At 39.2% G+C, this 17,817-nt stretch overlaps 1 protein-coding gene across 1 annotated transcript; it reads right to left on the bottom strand.

Annotated features, from left to right (window-relative positions):
* Positions 1-748: 748 nt before the first annotated feature.
* foxd1 (forkhead box D1) lies at positions 749-2,640 on the bottom strand. Its single transcript, XM_033018682.1, has 2 exons — positions 1,768-2,640; positions 749-1,669 (listed from the first exon to the last, which is right to left on the bottom strand). The coding sequence occupies exons 1-2, from the start codon at positions 2,324-2,326 to the stop codon at positions 1,368-1,370; spliced, it is 861 nt and encodes a 286-aa protein (XP_032874573.1). The 5' UTR covers positions 2,327-2,640; the 3' UTR covers positions 749-1,367.
* Positions 2,641-17,817: the final 15,177 nt, after the last annotated feature.

Genomic DNA, 17,817 nt, shown 5'->3' with positions numbered 1-17,817 from the left:
TTACCGCTTAAAATACTCGAATTTAAAGGATTGGTGCGTGACAACCTCATGCCACAGAGCAGGATGTCATTAATAATATAATATTTTCCAATATCTTTCATCAAACGCAGAACGCCATGCACCGAAGGCATAGTCGTGACTGCGTGCACTAACATTGTTTTAAGTTGTGGGGAAAGGCATCTCTCTATTACCATTGAAAAGAGGTCTTGACAAATAAACGTGGTGAATATTAGAGTAGTCCATCCCATGCACAGTAACATTAGGTTCACAGTAATATTAGAAGCACAAGAATATGCTCTTTAAATGGATAATACCAAGGATGCATACAAATTGAAATCAGAACTATGTATTAAATTACCAGCACTTACCATTTTCTTAAAATTCAAAGCGTTCTTTCCAATTATGAAGATTTTCATCTATAATGGCATTTCATGTAAAACCACGGGGACCCACTAAAATCCCATTGGATTCTTTAAGTTATATATTTTTAACATTAGCGAAAACGGTCAGCCGCCTGTCAGTTCGATTCGACTTTTTAATAATAAACTCGTTTTGCTACAGACTGCTTTAGCAATCTACGCTGCAAAAGTTGTGGTAAGAGGAAATGTAATCTAAACGTTTAGGAAACCAATCTATTTTCAGCTAAACTCTTTTATCTGATCTTGAATGTCAAATCGCAGATATTTCTATAATCTGATACTAAAAGTTAAAATGTTTCCTAATTAATTTAATTAACCACACCAAGAAATATTTTAAATTATCATTTTTATTTTTTTTAAGAAAATGAGAAAACGATGCATTAAAATAATACAAGATTGTTTGCCAGTATTCATGTCTTAACAATTATTTTGCCTTAGAAAGGTACATAGTCTATAAAACATAACATCCTTATACAAAACACAGGTTAAAAATATCAGATAGAAAGGCATTTCAAAATCTTCTGTTTCACAGTTTAGAATTTTGTTTTATTTTATTTTACCCATTACATTCTTTAACGAGGTTATTTTTTACTGTACAGAGTGACTGGTAGATAAACTATTTGGTGGACTCCTATAAACAGAGTTACTTTTTATCACCTCCAATGCTATTTTAAATTTTCTGAGTCAATTTGAATTTTTACACCTGAGATGTCCCAAAAACACCAGTTTTTAAAACAGTACCTATTTAGTGTCTTTTAATATAACGCTTTACAGATATTTCTGCATTTTAAGTCAAGTCTTTGGAAGTGTACATAAATATATATACAGCTGAACTCGTGGGAATCCGCGTTTTGTTGACGTATAGGAAATGTACAAAAATAATCCTACCTTCAGAGAGAGACGTACATTAAAGTCTATAAACAGCCGTTAACATTTGGAATCCTACCATTAAAGTTCCCTGCATTTTGTGTGACAGTTTCTTGATGCAGACTTGGCAGAGCCGATGAAGAGGAAGGTATTGATGATAATAGAGGAACGGCTGGAGACTGGGACGAGCAGCTGGCTGGAGTGGCGTTGCCCCCTATGATATTTTCTATGGAGAAGGGGGACCGTGACATGGTCGAGTTGTGTTTGACAGAATGTCCCAGGGTTAGTGGCGGACTGAGCTGCGGGTAGAAGGAGTTCCTGGCTAGCTCGCTGGCGGGCAACACGGGCGGAGCGGGGACGGACTGGGCCTGCCTTGAAGGATGCTGAAAGGCAAAAACGGCAGAATGAGGATGGTAAGCTTGGATCTGAAGCCCGTATCCACAGCCGTAAGGTCCATAACCACACGCAGGGATATAATTACCATGGTCCCGGAGCAAATCCGCCGACTGCTGTCTTTTGAACCGTTTACGTCTCCGTAAAAAGCTGCCGTTGTCAAACATATCAGCAGATTCGGGGTCCAGCGTCCAGTAGTTGCCTTTGCCAGGATTACCCGGCTCCCTGGGTATTTTGACGAAGCAGTCATTTAAGGACAAATTGTGCCTGATTGAGTTCTGCCAAGCGGGGAACTTCTCCCTGTAGTAAGGGAACCTATTACTGATGAATTCGCAGATCTCGCTCAGAGTCAGTCTCTTCTTCGGACTCTGCAGGATGGCCATTGTGATCAGGGCTATGTAAGAGTAAGGAGGCTTCACCAGAGGGTTTTTGCTGGTCGCTTTGTAAGTGTCCCGGTTGGACGGACTGTCCGCGCAGGAGCCGGAGGGCGACCGAGGCGTGAGGATATCAGCGCGCATTTGGCTCACGAACGAGTTGCCCCCCCGGGTTGTCTCGTCCTCGTCCCCTTCCGCTCCGTCTCCCACCACATCTATGTCGGTCTCTTCCGAGACGATGGACGCACCGGACATATCAGAACTCAGAGTCATAATACAAAGAGATCCGGGGATTCGCCGGCGGATCTGAGAGGCTCTAGGGCGATTCTCAGCAAACTGCAGCCAGCTTCCCACATAAGGAAATCTGAGCGAAACAAAAAAGACAGCTGAACTGAAAATCCGTCCCTCTCGTCAACTTCCTCAGTTCCTTTGACCGCCTCCGCTCCAGAGATCAACCGGGGTCCCGAATAAACCTGAAATAGAGCGCCTCTCTCTCTCAGCCTTTTCTCGAAGAATGTAATAAAATCATCTAAAAGGCGAGATCTCAGGCACAAATTGTAAGCTAAGGAGAGAGGGCGGATCTTCCTGAAGCCTTATATTACAGCAGAGATCACATGGCTCCAAACGTCACCACGGAATTAAAAAATCTTATCACATTCCTGCTTCCCAAAATCGAACAGCATTGTAAATAAGTAATGAGCGAAACGTTCACGTACGTTCTCTCCCCGTAGGAGTTCGTATGTTTTTTTTTTTGTTTTTTTTTTGTCTTTTCATCAAACATTTCTTTTTCCAGGTTGTGATCTTTAGCTTCCAAAAAAAAAACGTGTAAAATGGATATAGTTTGGAATTATTTTTTCCCCAGATGTACACGTGAGGGAAACATAATTCACCGAATGTAAACTTTAACAGAATGCAATGTTAAATGCAGGAATTGTTTCATCAATTTAACCGAAACCAGGACTGTTTCAATGAATGGCCGGGGGGCAAATTGCAATTATGAAACCTAACGTTTAAGTTTCCCATCTCGGCTGCAGTTTTGCGCAGAAATAAACTTTTTTCTTCTTTTAACAATAAAGTATTGAAGGTCCCCGGAGAAAATGGAACGAACACAAACATTGTGCACTCCAAATTGGCTCTTTCGCCTTTTGAAGTTTGCATGAAATTAAGTAGATTTTGTAACTAGGTTGGAGGTCTGTGAAAACACACTGTCAGGCTTTACATTTTTCCATGAAGTTTGTATAGCGAACAAAGCATAGAAGCATCCCGAGGGGGGTTTGCCATAACACATGAAGTAACCGTTTCCTCTTCACGGTTCAGTTTTAATTAATTTTCTCGCTTTGTGAACTTCCACGGCAAAAGGTTGGTGGATCACATTCAACGTTAACGTTTAAGATACATTTTCCGAAATGTGAAAAGACTCGTATCATCTCCCATCCCTACATAGTCTCGATGGCATGTAACAAGTCAAGAGAAAGGTCAAGAGTATTTTATTGTCATATGTTCCAAAATGCAACAATGACATTCTTACTTGCAGCAGCACAACAGGTACGTAAACATAGTACTGGGCACATATCAATATAAACAACAAAAAGTTCAATAAATTAAAAAAAAATAACAATGTAGCGCATATACAAAAACAACGCCCAAAGTCCTTAGTGCAACCACGGCAGTTTGAGCTTATAGATCTAGTTGGAATTCGTAGCATTAAGTAGCCTGGTGGTGGTTGTGATAATGCTGTTCCTGAACCTGGACATTCGAGTTTTCATTTTCTTCCTGATGTCAGGAGTGAAGTGAGAGTGTGGCCAGGATGGCGTGGGTCCTGGGTGATGCTGGCTGCTTTTATGAGACAGCGCCTCAAAAAGGCAGCCACAACAGCATTTCTGCGAGGCAACGAATTCATTCACCGTAAAAAAAAACAGTGGAGTTTCTCAAAAGACCTGAATATTGTTCACGACACCGAAGAAATTGCTCTTAAAGAAGCCTCGGTCATTTTGCTAATAGTTGGCGGTGTCACCGAAATCTGGTAAAATGATGCATTATCGCCTGTTCAATGGTCAGAAACCGCATCGAAGTACAAAGGAGATACGACGCAGCTTCTGCCATTCACTCTATTTGACCCAGCGCCAGTACATTCTGTAAAAGAATAACTCCAAATGCTGCAAATGATGTTGAGTGGAAGTCTCCCGAAAAATCAGCTTATCCATAAATCAAAGACGTATTCACCAGGTAAACTTATTTCTTCATCAACTGACTGAGCAGTTAAGAGTTACACCGCATAGAATCGGGCCCTTCGGCCCAATTTGCCCATGCTGACCAAATGCCCTAATCCCGCCTGCCCGTGATTGGCCTATATCCATCTAAGCCTTTCCTGTCCGTGTACCTGCCCAAATATATTCTAAATGTTTAAATGTTTTTTATAGTACCTGCCTCAACTACCTCCTCAGGCAGCTTGTTTTATACACCCACCACCGTCTATAGGACAAAGTTGCCTCTCAGGTTCCTATTAAATCTTCCCCCTCTCACCTTAAACCTAGGTCCTCTGGTTAGTAATTTTCCTACTCTAGGTAAAAGGCTCAAGAGTCAGGAGTCAAGAGAGTTGTATTGTCATGTGTCTCAGATAGGACAATTACATTCTTGACAATGAAACTCTGTGCATTCACCCTATCTATTTATCTTATTTTTTGTAAAGACCACTCTGTGACGAACTGTTCCCGTTTACAAGTAGCTAGCATCTATATTTCTATGAAAGAAACTGATATTGACGGAATTTGTAAATGGGAGATATTTGATTGCGTATGTGATACTATGTGTAATTTTAAAGGAATAACCAACGTGCCATTTAACGAAATACATTATGCGATTCGAACATCGCCTATAAGACGAGCGGAGAGTGTTATCCAGCTCTCTCGCTTGTCGGTACACAGGGACTTATGGATATATATTGGAATCAGTAAAAAAAATAAGACGAAATTACTTCAAAGTAGAAAAATGCAAATTGTTGCGGTAAAATATGCGAACAATTATTACCGAACTATGATTTGAACTCTAAATTAATTGTACAATTAAAAATTCTATGGATCAAAGCTGCTCAATATAGTCTCGATCATCCCTAGTAGATATTGAAATATAAAATGTGGCTAGCACATATTAAATGAAAAAAGTAACTCCACAGCTGTGTACAGGATGCATTTATACCAGTAAAAATTAGGAAATGGTCACAGTGTAACAGCAAAACAATAATTAAATTCACTGCACAAAATAATTAGGCTCGGCAATAAACGAACACAATTCGGGACGTTGTTAGGGAAATGCACCTTTGAAAGAAAAAGCGCCACCGCTCGCCATAACATTGTCATTCATTATGCGGTAGACCTGAAGATTAATAGAAGCTAGTTCATACAAAGTTAACATAAATATTGTTCTTTTCGTGTTTCGTTTGGCATTGCGCAAAATGGCCCAACACCAGACAGGAAGAACAACGGCGAGGAAGTGATTTTTAAAAGCTGTATTTTATGATATGGCTCAGAGTTGTTAGGACAGAGTTGTTTTAGTGGACTTCATTTTATGTCATTTTGCCTACTTTGGGGGTTCGATACTTTTAAGATCTCAAGATAAGTTTTGAATCATTTTGTAAATATTCCGAAAATATCAAGCGATATGTTTGTGTTGGTAAAAGCCCTTCTTCATTTTAAAGTACGCATTCCTCACTGTTTCTTCCATAATGAATGGGAACGCGTACATCCCGAAAACAACGCCCCCTCCCGAACTCTGGAAGTTTTGATGACATTCATTTTTGAATTCTACATTGCTCTGAAAAATAAGGATTTGTCCGATCAGCCGGTGCTGATTTAAAAAGACTTAACCTTCCAACGTTGTTTTAATTATTTAGTCTCAATAGTGTTTCAATACGTGTTCGAACTCGGCTGCCCATTTTGATAACACGAGTTAATAGTGGTTAGAATAAGATTTATTGAACGCCATCATAATCATTAAAGGTTGTTACAATTTACTTAAATAAAACGAAATATCTGACCCAGAAGGAAGTCTTTAAGAAGGAACTGCAGATGCTGGAAAATCGAAGGTACACGAAAATGCTGGAGAAACTCAGCGGGTGCAACAGCACCTATGGAGCGAAGGAAATAGGCAACGTTTCGGGCCGAAACGTTGCCTATTTCCTTCGCTCCATGGATGCTGCTGCACCCGCTGAGTTTCTCCAGCATTTTTGTGTACCCCAGAAGGAAGTCTACCGCTCTCGTCTGTGAAACAAAGCTGCACAATTTCACGTGATCAGTTCCACTATTGAGTGACAATGATCCAAAGCATTCTGCTCCCAAACGCTATGTACAGTCATCGTATTATTTTCTCTCTTCAACGTTTTTGGTTGTAACTATGCGTAGGCAATAGATAAGGCGATTGATTTCTAATTGACTGACAGAATGAACTCATGGCTAGATAAGTTGGACGCATGGACGAGGGCTATTCAGCAATCTTTTCAGAACATTGTATGGGGCAGCTTGGTTATCATGCCAAAAGACCTCGTTGTTAACGAAACATGCCAATTTGTGCACAAGCATGCATTGTTGAGATATCGGAGATGTTTAGATATCAAAACTTAAGTGGTGAATGAATCTTTCTCCTGCTGCACAGCGAAAAACAAAATGCAATGTTTTATTTCGACCAGTCTGCCACTGACCTAAGTGCCATTCTTCATTTATTCGGACTGTAAATTCGAAATACAAGAATCTTCCTTTCTTGAAATATTATCATAGGTAATCCTATTCACTTTATTTATCACTGCCTTTGTGTTTCGACGAACTATTTATAAACCTAATAAATACCAAGTAACAAACCTAAATCTAAACGACTTGATCCCATTTTCCTCTTATCTTAATGCCACCTATTTATCTCAAGAGTTTTTAAAAGAGGTGGTAGACTTGAAACATTATAACTATTTCTCTCAACTGATGCTGCCCGACTTATCGAGTATTTCAATTTTATTTTTCAAATTTCCAGCAACTGTAACTTTTAACCTTTTGCCTCAGAAAAATTGTTTTTAAATTAGTAATAGTAAATCAAGCCACACTCTTAATCCAACAGCACGATACTGTAGATGTTGTAAAGCTGAAATAAAAACTGAAAACTGAAAATCGGCTTGTACTCGCTAGAATTTGGAAGATTGAGGGGGGATCTTATAGAAACTTACAAAATTCTTAAGGGGTTGGACAGGCTAAATGCAGGAAGATTGTTCCCGATGTTGGGGAAGTCCAGAACAAGGGGTCACCGTTTAAGGATAAGGGGGAAGTCTTTCAGGACCAAGATGAGAAAAACATTTTTCACACAGAGAGTGGTGAATCTGTGGAATTCTCTGCCACAGAAGGTAGTTGAGGCTAGTTCATTGGCTATATTTAAGAGGGAGTTAGATGTGGCCCTTGTGGCTAAAGGGATCAGGGGCTATGGAGAGAAAGCAGGTACAGGATACTGAGTTGGATGATCAGCCATTATCATATTGAATGGGTGCAGGCTCGAAGGGCTGTATGGCCTACTCCTGCACCTATTTTCTATGTTTCTATGTTTCTATGAGATTACTCAGCAGGTCAGGCAGGATCTGTGGTGAGGTCAATGTCACTGTTCAATGACGTTTCATCAGAACTCATCAGAGAGAAAACAAGCTTTAAACTGCAGATAAAGTGGAAAGTGGTGCTGAAAACAAAAGGAAGATTCGATGGTGCCAACTGAATGAAGTTGGAAAGGCTTACTAATTTTCAGATAAATTGTATTGTTTTCAAGACAAATGTGAAGCAACTATTTTGGGACGTTTAGCTGAGAGACCAAGGAGTACAAGTAGAGTTCCCTCGCTTATAGAGGTTTATAAAATCATAATGGGCATAGATAAGGTGAATAATCTGTCCCGAGTGGCCTTCTCCTGCACTTATTTTCTATGTTTCTATGTTTCTATTTTCCTCTGCTTAATAAATGCTGACTAAAGCACAACACTAGAGCATTATACACATGAAAAAGTAATTTTGAAGATAAAAAGAATAATCCTAAACCAAGAAAGAAAACTCCAAAAAAGTATATTATTATGCTAATAATAGACTATAAAATAGTTCCTGGTTTGTAATACAGTTGCTTCCTGTTTTACTTGGAAATATTTTGTCTCAATGGCCAGCATAAAAATGAAAGGATTTGTTGAACACATTGTTGCTAAAACACAAAGTACTTGTGCTATAACACCAGGATAAGCATTCATCAAGAAAACCAAGCCCAGTAATATCTAAACTACCTATAAAACACTTATGCTAGAGGACAATAACTAACTTTATATACAGTAATAAATGATCTACATGTTGACAAACACTGAAGCTAAATGTTTAACCAAGACACCCAATCCCAATGCCACATGAAAATCTAAAATGGCTTTTAAGTATATTATGAGAATGCAGAAATCCTACTCACAACTAGCTGAGAGAAACCCTGATTAAAGTATCACTACTCACATTTTTGAGGGGTGGGGGAATCTTTTGAGTTTGCTGAATTTTGTTTCCAACTTTGCAACTGAACTTTTATTAAAACCATGCATGCAATTGAACTTTTATTAAGCCCATCCATAGGAGGTAGTTTACACCCTGACTTGGCATGAAAACATATCCAGTACAGTGATAAACTAAACTTAAACAGAACCAACTAAGAATGCTAAATCAAATTTACATTGTTGTAAGAATGACTTATTCCAATGCTCTTTGCAATATTATAAATGTCACTTACAGTTGGAAGGGAGTGAGCAGGAAGATACAACTTCAATACTATCTGCTCACATTGTTCTAAATGCTCGTAGAGTTAATCTGCAATATAAACTGTTCCATTTGTTTTGTTAAAATTATATCATGTTACAGATGCTTTGGAATATGTTACAGACAGTCATTTTCATTAGGCAGGAATCCACGAGTCTGTTGAATAATTATGGTTAATAAAACTTTCCATAGAGGTAGGACACTTTCATCAATTTGGCGAGGTAAGTTTGAAATAGTGCTGTCAAGAAACATATATTTTCTCTTTATAGATCTAACCTCCAAAAGTAAAGTTTAATGTGTTGAAAGCTAAAAAAAAAAAGAAAACAATCACTATGGCAAAAGCAAACACAAGTTAATTCCTCTGCAACATATCACCAATGATAAATCTTCAATGTAACTCTAAAAGTGTTTCTAAAAGTTGCTAGTTATATTCTCAAGGCCAAATGATTTATGTAGAGCACATTTCTTGAGCATCCTTTTTAGATATGCTGAAGAGTTATGTGCTGTGAGCCAAAGAGTACATTTATGTTGTTTTCTTTGCTGAGGAATTTCGATGGTCACGTAGTTTCCTCGTGCCTATTTTTGTAAGTTTGGAAATGTGAGAATAAATCATTCCTCCTTGAAACTCAGTATGTTGTAAACTCATCACGGGCTAATTTAGTTACTGACTATTTTACTGTTTCTTTAATTCATGCATTTTTGGTGCAATACTTCTTACTTTTTTTAATTGGTTTTGAGCCTTGTCTTCATGTGAATGTGTCCGTCCCTGTATTAAACTTAATTTATTGTTTGGAAATTAATTGAAAATTATCAGCATTTTGCAACCCAAATGAAAAAAGCATTGAGCTGTGTGTTCAGTGAGACATGGCCAACAGTCCCGTAAGGAAAGTTCAATCTACATACACAGTTTGAGATAAATTCCAGTGCACTTTCTAAAATCTACTTGGAATATCGAAAAGGAACAGCAACAAATCCAAATAAAGAAAAGAAAAAAACATGTTCAATCAATTATATGGTTTGTATGTTCAACCAAGGAATTAAATGAATTAGATACAGTGTTAATTGTTCTCACTGAGCCTTGATTTTCCTTTAATGTTTGTTTTTTTAATTATATTTTAATGGACATTTAAGAAAAATTATGATTGTCCAAAGCATTTTTAAATTTGCCCTAATCATCCAGATTAATATGTCTAATCTTAGAACACATGCCTGTTTTGATGCTTGTGATGCATATAAAATTTACTTCAATTAGTTATTTTAGTACAATCTTTTATAAACTCCTTATGTTACAATGGCTCTCTGTGTGTTTTATATAATTTGGCTCAAGTATTTTTTATTAATTTGTTCCATATTTTGAATTATTATGTTTGCATTCATTTTATCAGATATCATGACAGAACATTATACTTCATTCCTTTGTCTGTCAATGTCTTGCCCTGTTATGTTCAGAAAATAGCAGATATAACATTAGTTTGTTGGAGTCTTAACAGAGAAATCATTTTCCGATTCAACTAAAAATGATGGGACTGCAACTGTGAAATCCTGAATATTTAAAAAAAATTGCATTAATTGATGAGATGGTACAAATTCATAAAACAATATAGGATTGAAGACCAAAACCTACGCTAATTCAGCACAGAGAGGCTCTGAAACAAGGGAACATAACACCGAGATTACAGTTGGCAATATCATCTGATTTGTTTGATTAGCTAAACTTTCTCTTCAATTTTAATAACGTTACACAGAGCAATATTATAATTAGAACATTCTAATCACATTATCCTTTAGGCTTTTATTTGTTCACATGGACTGGTTGATACAATTGAGCAATAAATTCCATAACTGAAAATTGTAATAGATTTAACGTTTCGAACACTATTCTGATTGTTTTCAAGACTAATTCCTGAACCAACAAACCATTGAGTTGTGTCTATCATCGAGTGTTGAAATTGCTTTATTCATTTTACTGAATTTTGGGTAACTATGGTTAAAAAAAAGTCTGCAAATATTCTTATTCTGTTTGGCAGATTACTGATTTTGACATCCTCTTTAGGTTTGAAATAAAGACTAAGCAAGGTGCAGAACAAAGTGCTGATTTACTACTATTTTGCACCTACGCTGAGAATTAATTTCACTCTCATAAAATAACCACACATTGTAAATAAGACATTGTAACCCCATTCTCCTGCCTTCTCCCCATATCCCTGACACCAGTACTAATCAAGAATCTGTCAATCCCTGCCTTAAAAATATTGACAAATGTCAACTTCCCCTTGTTTTTCAGGCACTGAAGCCCCAAACATTTACAAATGCAGCTTTGCGTTCACTTTTGTCAAATATATTTCAAATATTAGAGTTGAGTAAAATTTACACAAATCATTTGAGAAAGAAATAATTTTATTGCTTGAATATGATCCCAAAATTGTTGAAGTATTAGTGTGCGCATCATCTTGGAATGAAGGAGGGATGTCCGGATTAATTACAAGGTTTATTATACATTAAGGTTAAAGTACACAGACAGTTAATATAGACATTAGACAATAGACAATAGGTGCAGGAGTAGGCCAATCGGCCCTTCGAGCCAGCCGCCATTCAATGTGATCATGGCTGATCATCCCCAATCAGTATCCCGTTCCTGCCTTCTCCCCATATCCCCTGACTCCGCTATCTTTAAGAGCCCTATCTAGCTCTCCCTTGATAGCATCCAGAGAACCCACCTCCACCGCCCTCTGAGGCAGAGATGTGCACAAACTCCTAACTCTCGGTGTGAAAAAGTGTTTCCTCGTATCTGTTCTAAATGGCTTACCCCTTATTCTTAAACTGTGGCCCCTGGTTCTGGACTCCCCCAACATCGGGAACATGTTTCCTACCTCTAGTGTGTCCAAACCCTTAATAATCTTATATGCTTCAATAAGATTCCCTCTCATCCTTCTAAACTCCAGAGTATACAAACCTAGCCGCTCCATTATCTCAGCATATGACAGTCCCGCCACCCCGGGAATTAACCTTGTAAACCTACGCTGCACTCCCTCAATAGCAATAATGTCCTTCCTCAAATTAGGGGACTAAAACTGCACACAATACTCCAGGTGTGGTCTCACTAGGGCCCTATACAACTGCAGAAGGACCTCTTTGCTCCTATACTCAACTCCTTTTGCTATGAAGGCCAACATGCCATTCGCTTTCTTCACTGCCTGTTGTACCTGCAGGCTTACTTTCATTGACTGATGAACAAGGACCCCCAGATCCCGTTGTACTTCCCCTTTTCCCAACTTGAAATCATTGAGATAATAATCTGCCTTCCTGTTTTTTCTACCAACGTGAATAACCTCACATTTATCCACATTAAACTGCATCTGCCATGCATCTGCCCATTCATCCAACCTGTCCAAGTCACCCAGCATTCTCATAGTATCTTCCTCATAGTTCACACTGCCACCCAGCTTTGTGTCATCTGCAAATTTGCTTATGTTACTTGAATCCCTTCATCTAAATCATTGATGTATATTGTAATTAGCTGCGGTCCCAGCACCGAGCCTTGCGGTATCCCACTAGTCACTGCCTGCCATTCTGAAAGGGACCCGTTAATCCCTACTCTTTGTTTCCTGTCTGCCAACCAATTTTCTATCCATGTCAGCACTCTACCCCCAATACCATGTGCCCTAATTTTGCCCACTAATCTCCTATGTGGAACCTTATCAAATGTTTTCTGAAAGTCCAGGTACACTACATCCACTGGCTACCACTTGTCCATTTTCCTAGTTACATCCTCAAAAATTTCCAGAAGATTAGTCAAGCATGATTTCCCCTTCGTAAATCCATGCTGACTCGGACCGTTCCTGTTACTGCTATCCAAATGTTCGGCTATCTCATCTTTTATAATTGACTCCAGCATCTTCCCCACCACCGATGTCAGGCTAACTAGTCTATAATTCCTCGTTTTCTCTCTCCCATCTTTCTTAAAAAGTGGGATAACATTAGCTACCCTCCTATCCACAGGAACTGTATAGAACATTGGAAAATTATCACCAATGCGTCCACCATTTCTAGAACCACTTCCTTAAGGACCCTGGGATGCAGTCCATCAGGCCCTGGGGATTTATCAGCCTTCAGTCCCATCAGCCTACCCAACACCATTTCCTGCCTAATGTGGATTTCCTTCAGTTCCTCTGTCATCCCAGATCCTCTGGCCACTAGTACATCAGGAAGATTGTTTGTGTCCTCCTTAGTGAAGACGGATCCAAAGTACCTGTTCAACTCATCTGCCATTTCTTTGTTCCCATAATAAATTCACCCTTTTCAGTCTTCAAGGGTCCAAATTTGGTCTTATCTATTTTTTTCCTCTTCACATTCCTAAAGACGCTTTTACTTTCCCCCTTTATATTCTTGGCTAGCTTACCTTCGTACCTCATCTTTTCTCCCTGAATTGACTTTTGAGTTATCTTCTGTTGTTCTTTAATCTTTATCTTCTGTTGCTCTTCTACCAATCCTCTTGCTTCCCGCTCATCTTTGCTATGTTGTACTTCCCTTTTATTTTTATACTGTCCCTGATGTCCCTTGTCAGCCATGGTCGCCCCTTACTCCCCTTGGAATCTTTCTTCCTCTTTGGAATGAACTAATCCTGCACCTTCTGTAATATTCTCAGAAATACCTGCCATGGTTGCTCCATTGTCATCCCTGCTAGGGTATCTTTCCAGTCAACTTTGGCCTGCTCCTCCCTCATGGCTCCATAGTCCCCTTTATTCAACTGTAATAATGACACCTCCGATTTACCCTTCTCCCTCTCCAATTGTAGATTAAACCTGACCATGTAATGGTCACTACCTCCTAATGGCTCCTTATCCTCAAGTTCCTTTATCAAATCCAGAATTGCCTTCTCCCTGGTAGGCTCCAATACAAGCTGCTCTAAGAATCCATCACGGAGGCACTCCACAAACTCTCTTTCTTGGGGTCCAGTACCAACCTGATTTTCCCAGTCTACCTGCATGTTGAAATCTCCCATATATATATATATATAATATATAACAACCGTAGCATTACCTTTACTACATGCCAATTTTAACCTCCTGATTCAACTAGCACCCTATATCCAGGCTACATTTTGGGGGCCTGTAGATGTCCCATTAGGGTCTTTTTACCCTTATAATTCATTTGTTCTATCCATACTGACTCCACATCTCCTGTTTCAATGTCACCCCTTGCAAGGGACTGAATTTCATTCCTCACCAACAGAGCTACCCCACCCCTTCTGCCCACCTGTCTGTCTTTTCAATTTGAATTGAATTGAATTGAATTGATTTTATTAGGGACAGTGCATATTAATAAACATTTGCATGTAATATGCAAGATTGTAGCCAGTAGCTAATTTCCATCTTTAGTCCCACACAAGGTAAACACATCCCAAACAAGGTAAAAACAAAAGACAAAAACAAAAACAAAACAAACAATAAAGTAAAAAAGTAGCAATAAAAGAGTACCATAGGATAATTTTAAGGTAGATTATGATTGCAATTTTGATTTTGCAGTAACCATGTTTTTAGATGTTTGGTAAATGAGGTAAGGGTTGGCAGATCCCGTATGACGCATGGTATCGCGTTCCAGGTCTGCGACGCTCGATATGAAAATACTGACTGCCCAAAGACACTTTTCCTAAACGGGACTATACAATCACCCCTGGAGGCTGCTCTTGTCGACCTATTTGCGTTTTTCTTTATGTAGTCCTTTAACGGAGGTGGGGCTAGTCCACGGAAGATTTTGTAAACCAAAATCGAGTCCGAATATTTTATTACGTTTTCCCAGCTCAGCAGATCAAATTTCTTCAGGATGCTACAGTGATGGTACATTCTGGGCTTTTTGTCAAGAGTTTTTAGGGCTTGTTTATAAGCAATTTCAACAGGCTTTAGTGTGGACTTACATGCCAGTGACCAAGTTGTTATACAGTAGGTCATGTATGGCACAATCAGATATGTAGGTCATGTATGGCACAATAGGAGATATACCCTTGAATATTCAGTTCCCAGCCCTGGCCCTCTTGCAGCCATGCCTCTGTAATTCCCACAACATCATACTTGTCAATTTCTAACTGAGCCTCAAGCTCATCCACTTTATTTCTTATATGTGGCAAATCCATCAGTAAAAAGGTTGGTTGTAAGCTTATACTTTCTGCCCCGGCTTAACTCACTGTGAACACCAATATCAAAGCACGACAATAATTCTAAATCACAGTAGATTGTAATATAAAATTAAGGTAACACATTTGTAAGGATATAATTGAATATTAGGCATATAAGCAAATGGAAAAGCTGTGTATGAAATAGTGACATGTCTATTTTTCATACAAGGCTGCAGCATCATATCTTTACAATGTTGACACTGTGACAATATGGATGGCACCAATTTGAAAACAGTGATAGGAAAAACATATTTTTCACTTCTATTCCAAGGTGAAACCTCAGTGTATATTTATAACAACCGAGAGTCAAACAGTAATCTAATTACTTCAAATGTAGACTGGAATCGAAGTTATTTTTGAGCCCAAGGGACACAAAAATCCTGGCGTGGCTTAGCTGGGATACACTTGTATGAAACATCACCGACAGACATGCTGTCCAGAGGCAGACTAAGATTTATTGGGGCTTTGGGCTGGCAGAAACTGGGAGGCTTCCCAAACCCCATTGGTGTTGAGGATTTTGTGGAAGGACCACCGGTGAGTACACTTTACAACAGAATATGCTGCTTACAGCACTGACTCAATGGTCCAAATCATTTCTTCTAAGTGCAGACATTTTATGAAGTGATATTAAATAAATAGAAGAAGAATCTCCTTCTGGAATCTAATCTGGGCCTGCACTCCCTTGGAGTTTTGAAGCATGAGGGGAATGACCTCATTGAAACTTACCGAATAGTAAAAGGCTTGGATAGAGTGGATGTGGAGAGGGTGTTTCCACTGGTGGGAGAGTCTAGGACCAGATGTCATAGCCTCAGAATAAAGGACGTACCTTTAGAAAGGAGTTGAGGACGTATTTCTTTAGTCAGATGGGTGGTGAATCTGTAGAATTCATTGCCACAGAAGGTGGTGAAGGCCAATTCAATTAATATTTTAAAGGCGGAGATTGATAGATTATTGATTTGTAAGGGGGTCAGGGGTTATGGGGAGAAGACAGGAGAATGGGGTTGATATGGAAAGATAGATCAGCCATGATTGAATGGCAGAGTGGATTTGATGGGCTGAATGGCCTAATTCTGCTCCTATCACTTATGAACATTTTTGCACTTAACACCTTGAATCCACTGTCATTTCCCTAACTACATTCTTCACTAAGGAATGGTGGACAAGCAGTATGGTATTTGACACCATTGGCCTGGAGGGAAGAACTGCTTTTGTTTCTTCACAATCCCAGACAGAGGAAGATGTGGCCCCAACACTTAGCCTTAACCATCCTGGGAATAGGTCCCACCATTTGCCCCTTACTAGCTGACTCCATCTTAGGGATGTCATTAAACTGGAAAGAGTGCAGATAAGATTTACAAGGATGTTGCCAGTACCCAAGGCCTCAACTACAGGGCAAAATTGCTAGGAGTTTATTCCTTGAAGCGCGGGAAGCTGAGAGGTGATCTTACAGAGGGGTATAAAATAATGTGTGGAATAGATAGGGTAAATGCACACATGACAATAAACTAAACTCAACTCTTTTACCCAGTGCAGGTGGATCAAGAACCATTGGACATAGGTTTAAGATGAGAGGGGAAAGATACTACAGGGCAAAAAGAATTTCACTACACCGAAAGGTGTATGTGACCAAAATAAAAATTTGAACTTTGAACTTTGAACTTTAATAGGAACCTGAGGAGCAACATTTTCACTCAGAGGATAGTGGGTAAATGAAACAAGCTGCCAGAAGGTCATTTACTACAACAGCATTTAAATGACATTTGGATAGGTACATGGATAGGAAAAGGTTAGTGGGATTTGGGCTAAACGCAGGCAAATGGCAGTAGCTGAGATGGTGGTCAGCATAATTCGTCAAAGACCTGTTGGCAATACACCCCTGACCTGGGATTGGATACCCTGTCCCTTCACACACATATAGCCCATTGGCACTGCACTGCCCTCTCATCCACACTGAACAGCCGATATTGAGAGAGTTAGTGTGTCTGGTGGAGAGAAAGATATTGAGAGTGAGAACATGAGAAACATGATAAGTGATGGTACTCAGGCAACATATCTGGAGAACATGGATAGGTGACCTTTTGGGTTGGGACCCTTTTTCAGAATGGAAGAGGATTCAGTTGCAAAGGTATGTTCAGTGAACCAGTTCCCTGAGCTTGGATTAAAAAGCTTGGAAGGGATGATGGTGTTGAATGCCGAGCTGTAGTCGATGAACAACAGCCTGATGTATGTGTTTTTATTGTCCAAGTGGTCCCGTGCCGATTGTAGAGCCAATGAGATTTGTGTCCAGCATTATCTGATCTGATTGGATTGCATGCTAAACAAAGCATTCCAATATATCTTGGTACATGTGATAATAATAAACTTAAACCTAAATCTAAAAAAAAAAAGGGTCCTATGGTTAGAAAGGGCAAACATTGCTGTGAAATTTTTAATTAATATTTATTCAACAAGAAATATCCCATTTATATATGCAATGTGCTGGGAGTGTAGACCTGAAGACGGGGGCTTCATGCTTCATCACCACATCCTTGTTTAACATAGAAAATAGGTGCAGAAGTAGGCCATTCGGCCCTTGGAGCCAGCATCGCCATTCAATACAATCATGGTTGATCATCCAAAATCAGTGCCCCGTTCCTGCTTTTTCCCCATATCCTTTGATTCTGTTAGCCCTAAGAGCTATATCTAATTCTAAGTCTGAAGAAGGGTTTCGGCCCGAAACGTTGCCTATTTCCTTCGCTCCATAGATGCTGCTGCACCCGCTGAGTTTCTCCAGCATTTTTGTGTACCTTATATCTAATTCT

Source organism: Amblyraja radiata, chromosome 3 (assembly GCF_010909765.2).
Source record: "Amblyraja radiata isolate CabotCenter1 chromosome 3, sAmbRad1.1.pri, whole genome shotgun sequence".
Taxonomy (NCBI): domain Eukaryota; kingdom Metazoa; phylum Chordata; class Chondrichthyes; order Rajiformes; family Rajidae; genus Amblyraja; species Amblyraja radiata.
Note: the sequence above shows the minus strand (reverse complement) of the source record. Positions and strands in the feature narration are given on the sequence as shown.

What these genes read in the sequence shown, in the direction of transcription:
- foxd1 (XM_033018682.1), bottom strand. Translation starts at nt 2,326, where the DNA reads ATGACTCTGAGTTCTGATATGTCCGGTGCGTCCATCGTCTCGGAAGAG. An exon ending in GGATTTGCTCCGGGACCATG is followed by an intron (nt 1,670 to 1,767) that starts GTAATTATATCC and finishes TTTGCCTTTCAG; the next exon opens with CATCCTTCAAGGCAGGCCCA.